General features: G+C 39.0%; 1 protein-coding gene across 1 annotated transcript in view; it reads right to left on the reverse strand.

Annotated features, from left to right (window-relative positions):
* The window catches only part of sorcs3a (sortilin related VPS10 domain containing receptor 3a), a 602,075-nt gene that overhangs the window by 37,248 nt on the left and 540,755 nt on the right, over positions 1–24,072 (reverse strand). The window contains exons 13-18 of the mRNA XM_060898283.1: positions 22,129–22,220; positions 19,620–19,727; positions 16,609–16,726; positions 11,283–11,413; positions 5,491–5,604; positions 5,147–5,318 (exon numbers count right to left, since the gene is read on the reverse strand). Coding sequence (XP_060754266.1) covers positions 5,147–5,318; positions 5,491–5,604; positions 11,283–11,413; positions 16,609–16,726; positions 19,620–19,727; positions 22,129–22,220 — 735 coding nt within the window. The remainder of the gene's footprint in view (positions 1–5,146; positions 5,319–5,490; positions 5,605–11,282; positions 11,414–16,608; positions 16,727–19,619; positions 19,728–22,128; positions 22,221–24,072) is intronic.

The following is a 24,072-nucleotide window of genomic DNA, read 5'->3' on the forward strand; positions in this document are numbered from 1 at the left end:
AACTGAGCGCCCACGCGTACCGATAAATCAAACACATGGTGACGTTCTGCCATTCTGTCCGAGCAGTGTGTGTATGTGTGTGTGTGTGCCTGCCTGACAAGGATCATTGCCTGCTACTATCTCTGCAATCCCGTGCCTATTTTACTCACACTCCTTTTGGGTGTTACATCTGGCACCCTGCGTGTGTATTATGCCACGCATGAGGAGGTGTTAGAGATCACAGCTGTCACCTCTTCCAAGTGTGTGCATGTGTGTATAAAAAAGGCACAAAAAATCTGTGCTCATCCTTCCCCATTATCCTCCTCTGCCTCTCCTGTTGTGATATTACTTTCTTCGTAAGTAGTAGCATATAACGCATAGAGCTTTCAGACACTGATGAAATATTTCAAATCTTTCATATAAGCAAAAGACTATGTCATGTCCTTTTCAGATTTGTTTTCATGAAAATACAATTTCTTTGGGCCATTTAATACAGGGTGATAGGTGCAAATATTTTCATTTTGCACCAACATCTGCATGAAAGCCAATCTGGAAATGGCGATTGTGTGCTTTAAATTAATACGGCTGAAAGGCAGGTATTAAATTTGCACAAGTATGATTTTGCCATTCAAAAACTAAAATACCATTCAGTTTCTCCGAGTGACGTATGTATGCTTCAGCATTTCAAACGACTCAGAAAACTCTTTCCAGCTTTAAAGCTGATTTCATATCAGATATCTGGGATTTGTCTGAAATGCTATTGGAGCCAACAGCATTTAAAGTGAGCCTGTGACTGTGAAATGGTTTTCTCCATTTGCATTTACTTCATAAGCAGAATACACACTTGTTTACACTCGTTTATTTTGTGTTAATGCTGGATTTTGAAGTTTGTTTTTAAAATCTGTGTTATAATTGGCATGCAATTAAGCAAGTTTTACTTAGAGTCTTCAGGGAGATCTCTGTAATCCAAATCCACCACGGCTAATGAGAATGCAAAAGCATATACAGTAGACTCATTTTAAGTTTTATTACCCTGTGTTGCTTATTAATTATTGCTCTTTATTTGAGATGAAGTTAAATCAAGCTCTTAGTGCGATGGGTTTTACAGATGTTCTTTAATCATGCTTAACAAGTAACATTCATTCTTTCATTTATGTTCAGGAACTGCTTTATCCTGGATCTGAAGTTTATCCAAGGAACAGTTGGTGTGAGGCTATGGATCTTATTACCTCACCCGCAATGGAATAAGTGGGGCAAGGTATTGTAATATGGTGTGTGCGTTTTGTTTGTTTGTGTGTGTGTGTGTGTGTGTGTGTGTGTGTGTGTGTGTGTGTGTGTGTGTATCTGTCTGTTAACAGCATTTAGATGGTTGCACTGATTTACTTCAAACTTTCAGGGTACGTAGGTGGGCAGTGGTCCGTAGATTACCTGATTAAATTTTGGGGGTAATTGGGTCAAGGTGAAGGTCAAGGTCACCGGAAAGGTAAACTTTTCAGTCAAAATAACATATTTTCCATTATAACTCAAAAACGGTTGCCGATAGAAAAATGTTTACTATTATGAGCATATAGGAACTCCTATATGGTCTTTCATTTGGGACCATGATCTTTGACCTTGAGTGACCTTGAAAGGTCAAACTCAAGGTCACGGATTTTCAGAGGGATGTAACTTGAAAATGGTTGATGGTAGACAGATATTTACCACTATCAACTTACAGGAAGTGCCATATGGGCTTTCATTTGACACCATGATCTTTGACCTTGAATGACTTTGAAAGGTCAAACTCAGGGTCACAGATTTTCAGAGGGCTATAACCTGACAGCTGATGATTGAGAAATATTACCATTATCAACATATATGCATAAAATAAGTGCTGCCGGGCGAGGTTTGTTTTGCCTGGCAACATTTATTTCAAACTATTTTTATGCTGATTTGTACATCATGATTTGGATGTAGTACACACTACATCTAATATGCAACAGCAATATTTGATTTTGTATTTTTTTTTAATTCTTTATTTCTGAAGAGAAATATTCCTATATCCTGTTGAAAATAAACATGGGGGTACAAATTTTTTTGCACTCAAATTTCATAATTTTAATGCTCTCAAAGGTCAATATTGTGTTTGTTTAGCCATTGTTTACACTGGAAGAAATGGAAATGGAGTCTAGCCACAACCAAAACCTATAAATAAATGTCACAGTATTGGTGCATGTGTGTGTGTGTGTGTGTGTGGTCAAGAGATACAGAGATACAGAAAGATAGCTTGGCATTTGGGTTACAGTATACTTCACTACCCCCGTGCTCTGACTTGGCTGGAAGTTCAACACATCCTGAACTTCATGACCTGCTAGTAAATGTCGCTGTGCCACAACAACTGGCTTTGCTAACTGAACTTTTCAAAGCTTTATGATTTTCTAAATAAATATTTTCTCTATTTTAGACAGATTATCAGTGTTCTGGAAATTTCTCTCTGGAAAAAATACCGAAATATGGATTTCCTGCTTTGTTAAAATTGTTTCTAGGCTTTCATCTGCCATATGTTGCACCGAGTGAATGCTAAATATTTAGGGCCATTCCACATCTTGAGAACTCCCACCACCGTGCTTTATGAATATAAATTAAAGTTGAATTCAGCTGGATGTGTTTGAGTCACTGTGCGCTGACAATGGTGATTCCTAGCACTTCCTCTTTGCATTCCTCTGTCTCTCATCCACCCACCTTCTTCTGTCTATCTTAATGAAGGGAATAAGCCCTCATTCCTCATCTCATCACAGCTGTAACATAGTGACTATGCAACAGCAAGATCCCCTGAGAGATGTACTTACCTGCCACTCGAGTTTCCCTGGTGTGTGTGTGTGTGTGTGTGTGTGTGTGTGTGTGTGTGTGTGTGTGTGTGTGTGTGTGTGTGCGCAATGTAGTAAATTCCTGATTCTGACTCTGTTCTTCAACCTGATTTGAACTGTAATGTGGTTTAGACAGTGCCACCAGGATGAGTTACACTATGAGATACACTTTAATGTCATTTTGCAATAAGGGCAAGCCCCACAAAAACAAAACAAACAAACAAAAAAAACCCAGCAAATACATTTTGAAGGCTTTCAATTAGGCCTCTTAATTATAGGCAAATTTAAGCATTTTGTCAACTTGAATTCCTTCTTAAGTTATAACAGCAATTATAACCCTATAATTGACTCACTTATGACTTAAAGATCTAATGCATAACTCAATGCCATGTACTGTATATGATTATACAGCACCTTTAATCAGGCTTGCAGTACTTGAGTCCGACTCATGCCCTAATTTTAAGGACTTGTAACTTGACTTGAGCACTGATGACTTGGACTCGAACTCGTGTATTAACTGCATTAGGACTCATAAATTGGAGAGGAGGACTGATTTTTTCTTTATTTTTTGTAACATGCCATAATAATTTGGCATAAGATATTTATACAGTATCTACTTTAATTTTACACTAATTTCGTGCAAGAGAATGCACATTCACCTGTTCATACGTGATGTTCAGGACCAAACTAATGTTAATGGCGCTAAAATGCCTGGAGAGAAGCCCCTAGGACTGTCCGCTTTGCTTATATAGACTTCTCATGCAGTGGGAAAAAATGCACTGCTGTGTGTTCCATATGTAGAAGAACTATCGAGGAGATGACAGGGACAACCTCGAACTTCAATCGTCATTTGGTAAGAATCCACCCAGAGAAGGAAGGGACACGCTATATTCATTGCCCTGTTGATAGCGGGGCTTGCTGAGCGATGAACTAGCGAGTGTTAACCCTCTCTTTCATGTTATTTGCCCTGTTGATAGTGGGTGGGGCTTGCTGAGCGATGAACAAGCTTTTTATCTGTCGCCTATTTCACCAAAATGTAGCAGTCAAGCAGTAACGTTAGTCCAACACAGTAGCAGAGACACTTTCACATAAAGGCAGCAACAGCCACTGTCAAATGGTGCAGTTGGAGTCTTGTTCTTGGACTTGACTCGGATCAATAATGGACTCGACTTGAAATTTTCTTTAATGACTTGGACTTGAACACTGGGGACTCGAGACTGGACTCAGACTTGAAATTTAGTGACTCAACTACAACACTGCTTTTAATATTTCTTCAAAATTATTGTTGAAAAAAAAAACAGTCCTTAATCATTGCTCTAATTCAAGCAACCATTGCTTAATTGCATTCAAATACTCCATTATACGCTTTGAATTACATGCATACACATAGTGTAAACATTTTAAATGTTACATTTTCAAATGTCAGTGACTTTATTATCAGTCTGCGTGATCCAAGTCCCACAAATATTAATTTTCCTGCCTTGGTTTTGGTCCATTCATCCTCTTCGAGGGAAGGGTCACTGTAAACCAATGCAAAGCTCTTCTACTGTATCTGGTCACCTTTACCCTATGATGATAGGAGTGGTCTCTAATGGATGACCCTACTTCCATCCACAGAACATAATGACTCAGTAAATAGTTTGATGAATATGTAAATCATATGTGATGGCCTTCACAGTCACCATATCTCAAGCCAATTAAACACTATATGGGCAAAAGTATGTGGACACCTGACCATCACATATGGACTTGGTCTCCCATTTGTTGTTATAACAGCCTCCACTCTTTTGGGAAGGCTTTCCACTGGATGGAGTGTGGTTGTGGGAATTTCTTCCCATTACAGATGGCCTGGCATTTAGTTGGCATTCCAATTCATCTTATAGGTGTTCGGTGGCTTTGAGATCTAGGATTATGGATTTGGAGTCAATGCAAGATACTGACTCTAATCACTCAACCTTCAGTCAGTACATTTTGCTGTCAGTATGTGTTTCATTGTTATCATCATCATCATCATCATCATCATCGTTATACCATCATATTATCGATTTGGTGAATTTAGTATATTATTATTATTCATCATTCATAATTGGAGATATATTAGTGAAAACCACATATTTCGGCTAGAATACAAATAGAAACCAGCCAGAACAAGTCCCAGAAATTCCAGTGGGACATGCACTCATCACTATTCTAACTGCGTCCTGTACCTTTTTCTTAGCATTCTGAATAATCAAACCACTCTATAGACTTCTTCATTTTTCATTCAATGTGCACACATAGTAGTGGAATTGCGTTCCATGGATTTATTTTCCTTCACATACCTCTTCCAGCTGGACTATAAAGGTGACGTTGGAGCCCATGTTTGCTCTGAGGGTGGTGTCACGGGTTGCCAGGAGCAGTCCTCGAGGAGGTCGATTAGGGCACTGCTGTTTCCTGGCTGTGTACATCTCCTTCACTCCTTTGGTGCAGTTGTTTGCTGCTACTTTACGATAACTGAGAGGGATATCATGACATAATCAGCATTATACTATTCATGTCTCCCTTAGTGCTGCATCAGTGTTCAGTGTGCTGAAATAATGGAATAGCATGATGGACATCTGATTGAAATGTCTTTAGGGTTATACTGGTATTCTGTAGAGGATGACACATTATGAGAGAGACTCACCCTGTGCTGTTGAAGTAGTTCTGCCCTTGACTGCAGCGCTGTGACACAGTGGCAGGGTTGAACCAGAATGCAGGCAGACAGTTACCATCTCCTCTCCGCTCATAGCCATAATCACTGCCACACACACACACACACACACACACACACACACACACACACACACACACAGAGTCAGAGACAATGCAATAAGAGATGTGAAACAACCGAACATGCTGACAACTAAACACTGTAACACATCTGGAAATAACTAAACACCACGGCACACAAGCCAAAAATAACTAAACGCCTGCCACATCTCATAATGTATGACTAAGTAAATACAAAATCTAGAAATAACAAAATGCTATGACATACACAACCTATTACTAATTAAACACCACAACATACAACCAGGAAAGAATTAAACACTCCTGATATCACTAAACAATGCAAAGCACAAACCAGAAATAACAAAACACTTCAACACACAATCCAGAAATAGCTACAATCTGCAATCTGCACCCCTGAAATAACTAAAAAGTGTAACACAATCCATAACTAAACACTGCAATACTCATCTCATCTCATCTCATTATCTCTAGCCGCTTTATCCTGTTCTACAGGGTCGCAGGCAAGCTGGAGCCTATCCCAGCTGACTACGGGCGAAAGGCGGGGTACACCCTGGACAAGTCACCAGGCCATCACAGGGCTGACACATAGACACAGACAACCATTCACACTCACATTCACACCTACGGTCAATTTAGAGTCACCAGTTAACCTAACCTGCATGTGGACTGTGGGGGAAACCGGAGCACCCGGAGGAAACCCACGCGGACATGGGGAGAACATGCAAACTCCACACAGAAAGGCCCTCGCCGGCCAAGGGGCTCGAACCCGGATCTTCTTGCTGTGAGGCGACAGCGCTAACCGCTACACCACCGTGCTGCCCCCCACTGCAATACTATCCATAAATAACTGAACACAACACCCAACCAAATGATAACACGATAAAACACAAACCAGAGAGTGACTGCCAAAAATAACTGCAAACCACAAGACACAATACAGAACTAAATAAACACCACAATACACAACCCAGAATTATTTCAACACCTCAACACACACACACACACACACACACACACACACACACACACACACACACACACAAAATAAATAATTAAACACCACAACATACAACTAAAAATGAATTAAATGATGCAACACACAACCAGGAAGTATCTGAACATCGCAAAACACAATCCATAAATAACGAAACCGATAACTGACCAATACACAAACCAAAAAATATGAACACCGCAAAACACACAATGCAGAAGGAAATAAACATTGCAACACACAAACAGGAAATAACGAAACACTGCAACTATAAAGTGTATTAACTGAAAATTTCCTGTTATTTGCAGAATTAGCACTGATGGAAAGATACTTTAAATAATTTTGATTCCACGTACGTGTGCAATTTTCTGTCTTCCACCACAAATGTACAACATTAAAACTGTTCTAAGAGCACTTTACTGGCAGAAAGTCCCTCTGCATGCACTTAGTCATCACCATTACTAGACGTCAAGTCAAGTCAAGTTTATTTGTATAGCGCTTTTAACAATAAACATTGTTGCAAAACAGCTTTACAGAATTTGAATGACTTAAAACATGAGCTAATTTTATCCCTAATCTATCCCCAATGAGCAAGCCTGTGGCGACGGTGGCAAGGAAAAACTCCCTCAGATGACATGAGGAAGAAACCCCAAGAGGAACCAGACTCAAAAGGGAACCCATCCTCATTTGGGCAACAACAGACAACATGACTATAACATTAACAGTTCTAACATAAAGTCAACTTTGTTGATGCTATAATCCCCCCACTGACGGAAACCCGAACGCAAAACCATTCACAACAACCGTAGTCCTAAAGTCAGCAAGTCAACTGCAGTCCCCAGCCACAAAAGCACCACTGCAAGATTCCAGAGCGTCCTCCAGGCGTGACCCCCAACTGTCCACATGGGGCCGACGTAAAACTGTGCACTTTGATGTTTATGAATGCTTAACCCCTTGGCTGCCACCCATAATTAATTGTAATGTGCCGAGCATATAGGACAAAAATAGGTCAAAATTGGGATATTTTGATAATCTTTCTCTAACTTGTTTAGAACTTTATATTTTTAATATTTGTATAGAAAAAAAATCACAAAAAACACTATTGTAGAGTAAAAATAACTTTAGTAATCAAAAACAACTTCAAAAGCATCCAAAAAAAAAGCAATGAGAACCTGTCCATAAATATGAATTACTAGTACTTGAAAACATAATGTTTAAGGGTCCATGTACTCTAAGTACATGGATACCATTTTTATGATGGTCTTTGGTATGACCCAACTGTGACTAGAACTCATGAGCTCTTGATTGAGAGGCAGACATGCTAACCCCTAGCCCAATTCACAGTAACATGCCCCTCTGAAGTAAAAGTAATGTGCCATGTAAGGCACATAAAAGGAGGTGTTTATGATGAGTAACATACATCATAAGGCACAGCAGTAAACGATTTCATGACGTACGTGACTCGTCCAAGGGCACTGAAGAGGTTAAGTGTTTCAAAACAGAGAATAAATTTACAATTTTCACCACAACCCTGCACATGACCTGATTGTTGCCAACACTAGTGAACTTGTTTACTAGTCTTGTGTTTATTAACAATTATGAAATAAATGCACCAGCTAGCTAGCCCAGTGTGGAAAAAATGTAGCTAGCTACTTCCTGCTTCGGTTAATCCAGAATAGCATCCATTTTAATTCCGGCTTGTAATGCGACAAAATAGGACAAACACCAAGGGGGATGAATACTTTTGTAAGACACTGTAAATACTAAACAATCAGTACCTAAACAATGTTCAAACTGGCAGTCAGGATGCTACTTTTCTTTAAGTAGTGTATAAGATTACAAAGTTGTAAATTGTTTAACTGGCAAATGAAAAAAAAAGTTGGAAAAAAAAAAACCTATGATGAATTTTTTACAACACTATCCGTCAAAGTAAAGGATAAAGATTCTTCACTGTAAGGCAACCTCTGACTGCAATACCTAACCAAGAAAACAGAATACTAGAGACCTGTGCAGGTCTGAGCTCAGCCTTTGTCTGATTGGGAGATATAAGCTACGTTAAATAAATAGAAAAAAATAGCCCACTCAGAAATACATTGACGCCAGGATTTGAACGGATGTTGCAAAATCTGTTCTATTCTTGGATAGCACTCTAGATCACTCAGCCATGGAGGACTACATTGCAAACTGAGGGTTATGTAACATGGCACTTACGCAGCAGCGCCGCACCATGACTGTGGAAACATTACCTGAGTCTGGCTTGCCAATTATATTCTTAAACACGCTCAAACTCAGTTAAACATACAAATACAGACAGGTGCCTCTATAGGCTTCAGCCAAAGGCTGAGCCAATAATCAACACGCACACAACCTACAAATAACTAAACACTGCAATATACGACATGGAGACGACACACACAACATGGCAGCACAAAACCTCAACACTGAAACACACAAAATAAAGAAAACTCAGTGTCATAACAAACACAAAAAGAACTCAACTCTACAATACACAATCCAACGGTAAAACTATCACACATCCGATCGGTACAGATGTCAGTGGTTAATTTCTTTATAGCTTTATTTTTTGACACAATGCTAACATCTGTCATAAGAAAACAATTTTACAATTAGCATTAAGCTGATAATGAAGTGAAAATAAAACCCTTGTGATTCATAGTAATTCATATTCAAAACAAATCTGAGCAAAATGTATAATTATTAGGCTTGTACAATATCAGTCATAGGCTCATTATATCTTTTCTGTTAGACAGGAAGTCCCAATTGTGTTGTATCCGGTAGCAATAATTACGGCCCTTAATGTTTCACTGATTGCTTTTTATCTACTTGAAAGTTAATTAAAAAGTTTGCTCCATTATAATTGGAAATGCCAACAACTTTGGTTTACTTCCTCACCATATATTTAAATCATAAACCGACATGCGTTTATAGATGAGTCCTTTCAATCTAGCCAGTTGTACTTTGTGAGAAATTAATGGATCCACATTAAACCCTTATGGTTTGACCTTGCGTAGATGGAATTAACATTAAAAATGTTTTTCAAGATTAAAAAAAAAAAATCACAACAGCATGAAATTTGCATAGAAATTAAATCTGTTCAGTGGCTCATCTTCACACGTTGTCACAGATGTTGCCAGTTCGCATCACACAAACACAGCACATGGAAGTGTTCTTTCCTGTCCAGAATATGCAGTGAAACTGAACTGAGAAACTGTATGCAATTCAAAACATGTTACACTTTTTTGTTGTTGTTGCTATTTTTTTCTACATTTTATTAATTTATATGTTCCTCATTTCCTGTACTGACTTTTTTAATAACCAAATTTGAGATTTATATATCCTACAAAGGTTATTACATTGTAATAGAGGTTAATTACATTGTAATAACAGCATTAATCAACAATTATACACAGAAGATGAAGGGAATATCGGTGAATAATAACAGACACAAAGTCAAGGTTATTCTTCACTGATAGTCAGTGAGTCTGAGGTGGATAATTATTTTAGTATAAATACACAGGTGATTATTTTAAAAATTGTGTTAAAACAATTTATTTCAAACTTCAAAAGCAGCATGCAACTGTAATAAAGGTGCTGCACACAGACTTGTGTCACTTATCTATCCGACTCACATAAAATACTTTGTTTTGAAATTGATAAAATAAATCACAACACCTTACCTTTGAATAGTGTGAGTCCAAACTTCGTATCATCTTAATGCTTTTAGGAACAGCATTTGCTTCCATAGTTTGTAATTTTTCCTCACAGTGACAAAGCAATTGGCCGCTATTTTGCCGAGTCGCTCGAGGCGATTATTGAGAAATGCTCTGAATTTCTCGACCAATCAGCGGGCAATTTTCTATAATCACCACCGTGTTTATATTCTATTTATATCTTTGATGCTATTGGTACACAGCAAAATTCCCAGTGTTGAATTAACACCCAGAGTGTTTATTTAACACCCTACTGTGTTTATATAGGTCCAATTGGACACAAATGAACTCTGAAAGTGTTAATTCAACACTGGGGAATTTGCTGTGTATTTGATCCCAAAAGAACAGATCATGTTTAAAATGAATGAATTATAAAAAGTAACAGTGGAATAGCATCTAATCACATTCCTAAAGCTATACTTTTCATTTATTTGTGTGTGCGTTGGTCATTTACTATCAACTAGTATCAAGGTTATTAATTAGTCATCATAGTTCTAAGCCTAACTGACTTGACACTTGAAAGGGAACTCAACAATATTAAATTTAATGTCACTGCAATTTTAATAAAGAGCAGACAGTGCAATTAGTATATCCGGATAAGTGTAAAGTGCAGGAGTAAAAAGCTCCAATGGCTCGAATAAATTAATATGAATAAGGTACAGAGTTCCCCTATTGCTCATAAAATTAAATCTGTGCTGGTGGTAATAAGTGGGTCATTCTTTTATTCTGGAAGGGGGCCCTGGGTGCAAAAACTTAAGAGACCCCTTGACCTATGTCACAAGCTTCTGCAGAGACCAAACACTAGGAACTGGAAATCTCTGATTAAAAAAAAAAGGCTCATGCAATAATTTGGCTTCCAGAAGATTTTTAAAATTTTTGTTGTATTCGAATTATAACCATGGTCCAGGCATCCTACTGATTAATAGCAACACTGATGAACTGATTAGATTTTTCACTCACCACTCAAAATCATGTGCTCTACAAATACAAGGCTCAGCTGATAGGATTCTGGTGTCCTTTCCCATCATGCAGTAGCTGCCAGGGCGGCGCTTAATGAAGATCTGCTTTTGGCCCATAACGCACGGTTCACCCTGAAAAACCAAACATCAAAGACAGATAATAATCCTGGGCTATAGATTTGCTGGATGTGCTTTAAATGCATTTGTGTGAGTACACACGGAGGAGAATGCTTTAGACATTCAACGAGAACAATGCTGTGAATATACACTAATCATACATCACATTATGACCACTGACAGGTGAAGTGAATAACATTGATTACTCTATACACATTCACTGGATATGAGCAATTGTGTGCTCTGATTGGCTACTCTGTAAAAAATGATTTATTGTTTTAACTTAAAAAAGGGCGGCACGGTGGTGTAGTGGTTAGCGCTGTCGCCTCACAGCAAGAAGGTCCTGGGTTCGAGCCCCAGGGCCGGCGAGGGCCTTTCTGTGTGGAGTTTGCATGTTCTCCCCGTGTCCGCGTGGGTTTCCTCCGGGTGCTCCGGTTTCCCCCACAGTCCAAAGACATGCAGGTTAGGTTAACTGGTGACTCTGAATTGACCGTAGGTGTGAATGTGAGTGTGAATGGTTGTCTGTGTCTATGTGTCAGCCCTGTGATGACCTGGCGACTTGTCCAGGGTGTACCCCGCCTTTCGCCCGTAGTCAGCTGGGATAGGCTCCAGCTTGCCTGCGACCCTGTAGAAGGATAAAGCGGCTAGAGATAATGTGATGTGTAATGTGATGTGAACTTAAAAAAGTTAGTACCTGGGCTGCCTTAAAATTTTGGGTTCATTGAAATTCATATAGTACTGTACGTTAAATTGTTCACCTCGTTGTGTTAGCTTACAATATTAATTTCAATGAACTCAAAATTTTAAGACAGCCCGGGTACTAACTTTTTTAAATTAAAACGACAAATCATTTAGCTCATATACCGTGAGTAGAGAAAAACAAAATGGTGGAGTATGTTGCCCAACCAACTGAGGACGAAATAAAAAACTCTACTCGAAAGCAAAACCCCAAAAAAATACAAAAAAAAGCAACAAAATATGGACTAAAAGTATTTGATGGTAAGAATGTATCTTTTTTAAACATTTTCAAGAGCTATTATTATAGCAGGGTGGTGCAGTGGTTAGCATCGTCGCTACACAGTAAGAAGGTCCTGGGTTCAAGCCCAGCGGCTGGCGAGGTGTGGAGTTTGCATGTTCTCCCCATGTCTGTGTGGCTTTCCCCCAAAGACATGCAGGTTAGGCTAATTGGTGGCTCTAAATTGACCATAGGTGTGAATGGTTGTTTGTCTCTATATATCAGCGCTGTGATAACCTGGTGACTTGTCCAGGGTGTACCCTGCCTCTCGCCCATAGTCAGCTGGGATAGGCTCCAGCTTGCCTGTGACCCTGTAGGACAGGATAAGTGGCTACAGATGATGGATGGATATTATTACAGCATTTTTCAAAAATTGCTACTGCCATTTTGCCAGTTTGTTTACATTCTTCATCTTTAAGTATTAAAACTTGTTTAATTTTTTAGACTGGCTCAAAAGCTCAAATCAGGTTGAAAATTACCTCACTGAAATGTCCGAAGAAGAATTAAATAAATGTCTAAAGCTATTCTATACCTTGGCACGACAGCAAGACAGTGCTTTCTCCACAAAAACAACACTCAAGTCAATTTGTGCAGCCATCAATAGGTTTTTAAGAAGTCCGCCTAAGCGGAAATGATTGTGTTGGATGTTCTGTATAGGCTCTAGCTTGCCTGCGACCCTGTAGAACAGGATAAGCAGATACAGATAATGGATGGATGTTTTGTATAAAGTTTTTATTTATCAAATTTGCTCTGTTTCTCAAAATCCAGTGAATGTGGATAGAATAAAACAGTTATTCCACTCAATCTTGTCGTACATGGATTATAGCCGAATCAGCGCTATGTGCCTTGTAAACTATCAGCTCATGTATGACTCGATTTCATGGAATAACTGTTAAATATATGATATAAATTGTCCCAAAGACTAAGAAACAGTAAGCATATCAGAGTGGATTTCATTGCTATTGTTGTTGTGCATTATATTGTGATACAGTCAGCATTTATAACCCATTCAATTAATTTATTAATATAATGTATATTTTCATAAGTATTTTTAATAGAAAAATATAACAAAAATATAACGTACGACTCGATTTCAGAGAATAACTTTTAATTATCTCATTACAGTGGAATCTAGCAAGTGGTGGGATATATTAGGCAGCAAGAGAGCAGTCAGTTCTTGAAGTTGATGTGTTGGAAGCAGGAAATATGGGCAAGCGTAAGGATCTGAGTGACTTTGACAAGGGCCAAATTGTGATGGCTAGATGACTGGGTCTGAGCATCTCTCCAAAACGGCACATCTTGTGGGGTGTTCCCAGTATGCAGTGGTTAGTACCTACCAAAAGTGGTCCAAGGAAGGAAAACTGGTGAACTGGCAACAGGGTCATGGGTGTCAAAGGCTCATTGATTAGCATGGGGTACAAAGGTTAGCCCATATGGTCCAATCCCACAGAAGAGCTACTGTAGCACAAACTACCGAAAAAGATAATGCTGGCTAAAACAGAAAGGTGTCAGCATTAACTTTATTCAGCAGTTTGTGCTCTTCTGTGGGATTGGACCATATGGACTAGCCTTCGTGTCCCATGTGAATCAATGAGCCTTTGACACCCATGACCCTATCATCCACAGAATCTTCCAGATGTGCTTTGAGTCAAAACAATTTTATTAGCTTTACTGGTTCCATGAAGTAATTATCTGGCTCCCTTGTATCATTCTTCAATTTCCCTGTACAAAATCAGTGATTCTGTCCATCAGACTTTGGCATTAGAGCTTACCTAGGTATTGGGATAACATCGAGTGATTCATGGGGGGATACAGTTATCTACACAAAATGTTATTAATCCAGTTATTGAATCCGCATACTCATCCAAACTCTCGGCAGAATCTGATCAGCCTGTTGATTTTTCAAGCATCCCTGAAGTTTGGATTCCTATTCTATAGTCCAGCACTGTACTTTCCTCACCATGACTTCTGCACACTTCAGCTGTTGTTTGTAGCACTGGAAGGTGGTCAGACTGACCAAAGTGAGTTATAGAATAGACCTGAAAGCCCCCTTGATAGCATGGTAGCAGTCATCAAGAGTATTATGGCCCCTTATTGGTAAACGTGTTAGCTGCAGTGCCTTCAGGCTACATCAATTAAAATTGATGACTGGATTACAGTTCAACAAATGTGTCTGTTGCCTTTGCTTGTGGTGATATATAGACAGCCATCGTACAGAGAACCGAGACACTATAACACCAACTCAGGGATCATAGATCGTATCCACAAAGGACCAGTGTGGCTGCAGGCTTACAGCCAAATTGGATGTGGACTTGGCAGCTAAAGGGAGACAAAAGTGAACTGATTTACCAAGTGAAATCAGGTGTAGTTTCTGCTTGGTTGGAATATAAGTCTGCAGCCACACCGACCCTTCGTGGATATGAGTGAAGACCCATGCTATAACATCATTGGTGCACCATGTATTGTTCATGAAAAGGCAAGCACTAACTCTCTTGTTTTGCCAGTTGTCTCCACTAAACAACCCCTCAAAAAATCAGTTTAAACAACCCTATCATGTTTTTAAACCTAACCAATCTTAATAAAGCAAAATACATAGGTTTTTCATACACATCTGAGAGTGATTCCAGTAATATAATTCATCCAGTTTATTGTCAAAGGACTGGACATTAGCTAGAAGGAGGTGGAAAGAAATTGGAAGCGCCTACACAGTAATAATACACCACCTTGTTTAACTTGTCTCTGGCTGGGTTTGTGATGTCTAAGATATTGGTAAGTCTAGACATGGAATAAATGTAAACTTTAGGTATGTCTGATGGTCTTAAATGAACAGGACTCTTTTTATGCACAGAAAGAGACCTGTAACTTAAATACAGTTTTACCAAGAGAATAAAGGCCTGGTCCCACAATACTGATAACTATAATGTTAACTATAAATAAATCAGTCCCATGCAGTTTATGTGCTTGGTGGTCACACCAGACCAATAACAATACCTATAGCCCACGCCTGGGTTTATCCATATCAGTGAGATTGCTTTTGGAGCAATTTTTCCAGGCCTGGACCTGATCTGATAAAACATCTGACCAGTCAGGTAATTGTTTACATATGATGTTGTCTGAGCATGTGCCATTTTCCCCAGGTATCTTTGTACATCCTTGTTGCATCATTAAAGTCACAGAATACGGATTCATGGAAAATAAAAAATATAATACAAAGCACGGATCTTTTATTACGGACGTGATATTTTCCGTGAAATATCAATCCTAAATTAATAAATTAAGAAGATAAATGCAGGTAAGATATTTTAATTATGAACTTCAGCAGTCCAAACATTTAATTGTTTTCAACTTTAGAATTGTTTCCGTGATGCATCAATCGTATGAAATTGGTAACGAATCTATAACATACTGAAATGTCTGTGACCAATCCGTAAATTATTAGCATTCGTGATGCCTCCGTAGTAAAATCCGTAACTACGCCGTAGTTTGTATCCTTTTTTATTATATTTCCATAGTCCATGACTTATCTGTATTTTGTCAGCCACTGGAACATGTGCATGGGATGTTTTGAAGTCCAAGCTGTACAGTATGACCTGGAATAATGGACCACTACTTGGAAAAAAAAACTTCCATGACTATTCTTAAGTTGCATGCATTTAATTACCTGAGTGGCAGGACCAACTGATATTATAATCTGGATTATAGTTGTGGTGTGACTGCTCCAGAATGGAACTAAATTCAGGCATAGGTATAGTCATAGTTGTAGTCATAAGTATAGTTTTAGTTATCAGTGTTTTGGAACCAGACCCTAAGAACATCATGGCACAATATTACATCATCACAAGTTCTCTTTGACTACCAAATCGCAAATGACCAGGACTATACAAGAAGCACATTATCATGATAATAACTCTGAGAACAGCTCACAGCATGCTGTTATAGTACAGCATGATCTTGGAGAGTCCCAAGTTCTTTTTGAACATCCAAATATTTTATGACTGCCCATACATTTGCAAAAAGTTCAAATGTCCATCCACATCCAGGTCTAGAACTGAAAGTCTTTAAATGTCATACTTTTCTAGGCTTTCCAGAACTGCACAAGAGCTCAACTATCATGGGTTATAATAATACTGATCCTGACTGAGTCCCTGAAATCTGGTGTAGTAGCTTGATTTTGGATCATCAAGCTGTTTCAAACCTGATTGTGTAAGTGCCATGTTTGGTAGTCTCCTTCAGAACAGTGCTTGGTAAACAGGGACTTGTAGTCGATTTTGATCAGCTGCCACTCAGAACGATCACTGAAGTGTCCAAAAAACCTGGCAGTGCACAAATACTGAAAATTATAATCAAGTAAACAATGGTAGACATATACCCTGTTGCATAAACAAAATACTACAGTGGTGCTTGTAAGTTTGTAAACCCTTTAGAATTTTCTATATTTCTGCATAATTATGATGTAAAACATCATCAGATTTTCACACAAGTCCTAAAAGTAGATAAAGAGAACCCAGTTAAAGAAATGAGACAAAAAATATTATACTTGGTCATTTATTTATTGAGGAAAATGATCCAATATTACATATCTGTGAGTGGCAAAAGTATGTGAACCTCTAGGATTAGCAGTTAATTTGAAGGTGAAATTAGAGTCAGGTGTTTTCAATCAATGGGATGACAATCAGGTGTGAGTGGGCACCCTGTTTTATTTAAAGAACAGGGATCTATCAAAGTCTGATCTTCACAACACGTTTGTGGAAGTGTATCATGGCACGAACAAAGGAGATTTCTGAGGACCTCAGAAAAAGCATTGTTGATGCTCATCAGGCTGGAAATGGTTACAAAACCATCTCTAAAGAGTTTGGACTCCACCAATCCACAGTCAGACAGATTGTGTACAAATGGAGGAAATTCAAGACCATTGTTACCCTCCCCAGGAGTGGTTGACCAACAAAGATCACTCCAAGAGCAAGGCGTGTAATAGTCGGCAAGGTCACAAAGGACCCCAGGGTAATTTCTGAGCAACTGAAGGCCTCTCTCACATTGGCTAATGTTAATGTTTATGAGTCCACCATCAGGAGAACACTGAACAATAATGCATGGCAGGGTTGCAAGGAGAACGCCACTGCTCTCCAAAAAAGAACATTGCTGCTCGTCTGCAGTTTGCTAAAGATCACGTGGACAAGCCAGAAGGCTATTGGAAAAATGTTTTGTGGATGGATGAGACCAAAATATAAATTTTTGGTTTAAATGAGAAGCATTATGTTTGGAGAAAGGAAAACACTGCATTCCAGCATAAGAACCTTATCCCATCTGTGAAACATGGTGGTGGTAGTATCATGGTTTGGGCCTGTTTTGCTGCATCTGGGCCAGGACGGCTTGCCATCATTGATGGAACAATGAATTCTGAATTATACCAGTGAATTCTAAAAGAAAATATCAGGACATCTGTCCATGAACTGAATCTCAAGGGAAGGTGGGTCATGCAGCAAGACAACAACTCTAAGCGCACAAGTCGTTCTCCCAAAGAATGGTTAAAGAAGAATAAAGTTAATGTTTTGGAATGGCCAAGTCAAAGTCCTGACCTTAATCCAATCGAAATGTCGTGGAAGGACCTGAAGCGAGCAATTCATGTGAGGAAACCCACCAACATCCCAGAGTTGAAGCTGTTCTGTACAAAGGACTGGGCTAAAATTCCTCCAATCAAACTGATCAACAGTTACCGAAAATGTCTAGCTGCAGTTATTGCTGCACAAGGGGGTTATACCAGATACTGAAAGCAAAGGTTCACATACTTTTGCCACTCACAGATATGTAATATTGGATAATTTTCCTCAATAAATAAATTACCAGGTATAATATTTTTGTCTCATTTGTTTAACTGGGCTCTTTATCTACTTTTAGGACTTACGTGAAAATCTGATGATGTTTTAGGTCATATTTATATAGAAATATAGAAAATTCTAAAGGGTTCACAAACTTGCAAGCCCCACTGTATGTAAAAGGGAATCAAGATGGCTTTGAATTATTTCGCTCTTCTGAGTGACCAACCTATTGTAAGTCCCATTTGGTAAATGGGTAAATGGAAAGGATCAACACAAGAAATATTAACCTTTGAGTGTTCATGGGGGATTAGGAAACATCTGTCTATTTTCTTGTCTAGGCTTGTTAGGAGAATATGGGTTTGTGCCAGTGTTGTAGTTGAGTCACTAAACCTCAAGTCTGAGTCCAGTCTTGAGTCCCCAGTGTTCAAGTCTGAGTCAAGTCCAAGTCATTTAAAAAAAATTGAGTCGAGTCCACTATTGATCCGAGTCAAGTCCAAGTCGAGTCCAGTATTGATCTGAGTCGAGTCCGAGAACAGGACTCCAACCGCACCATTTGACGGTGGCTGTTTTAGCACCATTAACATTAGTTTGTTCCTGAACATGATGTATGAACAGGTGAATGTGCATTCTTTTTGTCAGGGAGTGTGAAGTATTTTGTCAGAGATGGTTTGGAGACAGATGTAAGTGCAAAAGATGTGTTTATTAATACAAGTGAAGACGGGTAAACAATCCGGAACGGCAGGCAAAATTGTAAAATGGTGAAACAGGCAACAGGTCGACAAGGCACAAACATGCTTTTGTAGACTAGGCAGAATCAAAGACGAAAAACAGGAAATCAGGGATCAGGAAACCAAAGAAGAAAATAAGGCCTGGTAATGTGTCAGCAATGCAACTCAATACTTCGCAAAGTAAGTATGTTTTCAGAGTTTTTATATAGGCATGCTGATTGCGCCTTAATCCTGTGCAGGTGCGAGTCGTTTACGGTGCGCACGAGAGTCTGCTTGGTGTGCGCACTGTCCGGAGCACGCCCAAGAGTCTATCTGATATACAGTATGTGCCAAGGCGCAGAGGTGTGACACTCTTGCAGAAATTAGTACAAAATTAATGTAGATATAAATATCTTAAGCCAAATTATTATGGCATGTTACAAAAAATAAAGAAAAAAATCAGAGTCCTCGTCTCCAATTGACGAGTCCTAATGCAGCTAATGCATGAGTCCAAGTCCAAGTCATCAGTTCTCAAGTCCAAGTTGAGTCACGAGTCCTTAAAATTAGGGCATGAGTCGGACTCGAGTACTACAAGCCTGGTGTGTGCATGAAAGAGTGAGAGGGAGATTGAGAGAATGTGTGTAGATAGATGTCAAAAAAGGACTTGTTTTTCCCCCACTTACGTCAGGATCTGATTCTCCATGCCTGGCTCGACCAGAACACCATCCACAAAAAGAGGCAAGGCTGAGAAACTATGATGTGTCCACTGTCTCCCTTCATCAAAGCTGATCCTAAAACAGCCAGCCAAAAGGTAATTAGGTTCTGCTCAAATCAAGCATTTTATAATAAACATTTCTATGAAGTAAGGAATGAAGCACGATGGGGAGTGCCAATGGGGGTATGTTATCAGTTTCAAGTTAATGTTTTCCAAAAACAGCATGTCCAAACGTGTTTTATTCCTCTTATACCACATCAACTTGCCAATTGTTAATTTACTCATGAATGACACATGCTTTTTAACCATTTATAGTTACATTTGTTGCAGAATGTTCACGAGACAAGTTACCCGTACTTCCTGTTATCGCTTATGTTATAGCAGCTATAAACAGTAGCTGTTTATAGCTGTATCTTGCACTCGCCCAGGGATTCTCAACCTTTTCTGCTTTGAGGCCCACCTATTCATACTCATAATGAATCGGGGCCCATTACAAAAGATCCCCAATTATTTTGGGTCATCTATTCTATTAGACTCTAATAATCTATTGTAACATGTATCAATGGGATGCAACATCACGCCCTGTTTCAGATGGGAGCCCATGAATTAAATAAATGCAATAAAAACCAACTGTTTTTAATTGTAGGTATTGTGTTTAAAACTGAATGGATGTGCCAGAAGTCAAGATAAAGCTATGCATGCAGGGCATTCTCAGTCAAAAGGGATTAATGATCCAAAAGTGGAGTCTGGTCCATTAACACAAGAACTTATTGCCATGTTTGTGTCCAGCAAACAAGCATGTTATTAAAACCAAGAAGTACACTCAAAAGAAGTGGATATAGAAACCACTCAATGGGATAAATCCCTACACATTAACAAAGAAGAATTTTTCCTGTGAGTTGGAAAATTATCCATCTGTTGAGTTCCCCGACATCTCAAACTACCTGGTTATGCAGACATCGTTCTACACAGACACACAGATGAAAACCTGTAAGTGCATGGAGGAGTACAACTTTTTATACATGGCTGGGTTAAAGATCTGCAGATCAGGACTCTACAAGATAGACGGTGGTAGACGGATCTAAGTGCAGGAAGAGTGTTTATTAGCAGGCGTGACATTTACAAAAACAAAATACAAACAAAATCAAAACAATCATAAAGCAGAGTATTTAAACAGTGTTATAAACATGGCTTGAAACAAATGTGACAGTGATAATGATGATACTTCGCAAAGCCTCTGTGAAAACAGAGTCTGTACCTGCAAGTGCTGATTGCGCTCAAATCAGCATCAGGTGTTTTCTATAACGACTGGGTCCTAAGAGTGCGCACAATGTGCTCCGTGAACGCGTGTGGCCGCTCGAGCTGCACCACACTCAAGCGTGCAAAGGCGTGATAGTCAAGTGTTCACCTACTGTGTGACCACAACTTTTATTTCATGTGTATATTGCCATCAAAATGCCTCATTTTCATCGATAACCCATCGTAAAGCATCGTGGGCTGTAGTGTGACCATAGCTTAATGAGGCGGATGTGATGTCGGATGCAACCCAGCAACTGTACCCTACTATGAGGAAAAATTAGCTTCAACTTGGAAAAAAAAATTGCGGCGGAAATGAGGCTGATAACAAAACAAACAGCATTCAGTGTCACTCATAAAAGCTATTTCTACAAACAGAGGAGGCTGGTAAACATTCTTTTAAAGACTAAAAAGGAAAGGTGTTAGAAAAAAACAAAAGGAATTGGTACGAGAGTGTGATGATGAAGACAAATCAAAACAACAGAGGCCCTCTTTCAACAACAGTGAGAGACGAACAAGAAAGAGTGAGAGTTGATGGGGGGGAAAAATAACACTGAAAACTTTGACTCTGACAGCTTTTTAGTTCCACCTCAGAGGTGCTAACGGTGGAGTAGCGCATGTGTGACAAGGTTTAACAACCTCAGTGAAGAACGACACAAAAGTTCTTTTGCTACTTCAAAACTAGCAACGCTTCAGCAGAAGACAGCGGGTTGACATGCATCCCTTACTAGCTGGGACGTGACTCAAAATCATAGTAGCAGACAAAGAGACAATTGCTTTCAACACATTTGGACAGGGATGACTAGCTCGCTTGGCTTGCTTAAGAGAAACAGAATTGAAGATGGCACACTCCAACAATTCTATTGCTCTGGGCGCTCAGGGGAAGAGGAAAAACTCAGAGGATTAAAGGGCACCAAAGCAGAGCAAGAGATCTCCGATTTGAAGAGTGCTGTAATTCCAGGGGATGAACATGGATTTTCATATTGACTATACAGTGGATAGATTTGGAAAATTCACTTTAGTTTTTGACATTTAGACATAAAGAGCATCAAGTCATTAATATGAAACCTAAAAGCAAAAAATGAACCCTGGCTGCGATAAGGATAGCCCTTAAGCATTGGCTTGAATCAGAAGTACATTTGGAAGATTGTTCCTTTTGGAGATTAGCTCTTTCCACATACCAGAAATGCCTTGTGGGAACTGTGGGCTGCTTGACTGCAAGTAAAGCCCCAGCTTTATCCAGGAACCAGACATTGTGCTCCTCATCAAATATCTGCAGAACATTGCAAAATGAGTAACTCAAGCAAATTGAATTTAAATTCATTTCCATTTGTGATTGTGAACATCAAAAGATCTCAATGAATATTTGTATACAAATCTTGGAAGCCCACAATAGCTTGTTCTACTCTAGGATATACTGCTAAACATTCTATGAAGGCCAGAGGTATGATAATGCATTAGCATGCATTAACTTATATTTTTATATGAAAAATACTTATGCAAATATACATTATATTAATAAATTAGCTGAATGGGTTATAAATGCTGACTGTATCACAATATTATGTACAACAATAGCAATGAAATTCACCCCTGATATCTCATATGCTTAGTGTTTCTGAAGGCCTCTGCATGCTCTTGCGACAAGGCTTTCGCAGATAGCTTTTCGCAGACAGTTGTAATTTATCGTTGAGCGGGGAGTAATAGGCGTGTGCGATGTTATTCACCGCCACAACGCAAGGGGGCATGAAGTCGCGAAATCGCTAGGAGTAGTTGGTGGGTGTGGTTAGTGGAGTGTTTATCCTCCGGTTACTTATAATGACTAGAACTGGAGTCGTATAGATGTACGTACTTCCTCACTTCCTCAATCAACCGCTCTTCATGCTGCTCAATCTTCGCTCGTGTTTTTAAAAATGGCGGTCGTGAAAACAAAACAAACCGGGAAAGTAGGGAAGCGGAAGTGCGTGTACAGCGGATGTAGAGTGGACCAATCAGAGCCCTCTTGTCTGCGACGCTGTCTGCGAGACTTCTGCGGTGGTCACAATTTTTGGGAGGTGCGCGCAGAGTGTCTGCGAAGGTGGGGGGGCTACGCAGACGCTATCTGCGACGCCATCTGCGAGGACTGGGTTGTCAGCATAAATTGACCTTTAGTCTTTGGGACAATTTATATCATATATTTAACAGTTATTGCACAAAATCGAGTCGTACATGAGCTGATCCCTAACGAGGCACGTAGCACCAAGTCGGCAATAAGCCATTTACGATGAAATTGAGCGGAATAACTGTTTCATTCGATCCACATTCACTGGATGTTAAGAAACACAGCATTTTTATTTTTTGCAAATTTGATAAATAAAAACTTTATATAAAACGTCCGACAAAATCATTTCCATTTAGGCGGACTTCTTAAAAACTTATCAATGGCTGCACAAATTGACTTTAGTGTTGTTTTTTTGTAGAAAGTGCTGTCTTGCTGTCATGCTGAGGTATAGAATAGCTTTAGACATTTAATTCTTCCTTGGACATTTCAGTGATGTAATTTTCAAACTTCTTTGAGCTTTTGAACCAGTCTAAAAAAAAATTCAGCACATTTTATTGCTTAAAGATGAAGAATGTAAACAAACCGGTGAACTGACAGTAGCAATTTGTGAAAAAATACGATAATATTAATAATGCTTGAAAAATAAAAAAAAAATATATGTTCTTACCATCAAATACTTTCATTCCATATTTTGTTGCTTTTTTTGTATTTTTGGGGGGTTTTGTTTTCGAGTAGAGTTTTTATTTCATCCTCAGTTGGTTCAGCAACACGCTCCACCATTTTGTTTTTCTCTACTCATGGTATACAAGCTGATAGCCTAGTAGTAGAGTAGCCAATCAGAGTGTGTGATTGCTCATATCCACTGAATGTGGATAGAATAAATGATATTATAACCTAAATATAATACCCTATAAGCTGTATTTGTGAGCTTTTCAAGTATTTTTACATTTCTAATATTTTCTTTCTCATACTTTTATTAAGCTTAAAGGTAGACTGCCTTTCAGATTTTTCAAGTGTACGTCATAAAAATGCAGTAATTTTCCCTGACACCCAATTATTTTTGTTTAGTGGACTGAAAGCTACT

Source organism: Neoarius graeffei, chromosome 18, assembly GCF_027579695.1.
Source record: "Neoarius graeffei isolate fNeoGra1 chromosome 18, fNeoGra1.pri, whole genome shotgun sequence".
NCBI lineage: Eukaryota > Metazoa > Chordata > Actinopteri > Siluriformes > Ariidae > Neoarius > Neoarius graeffei.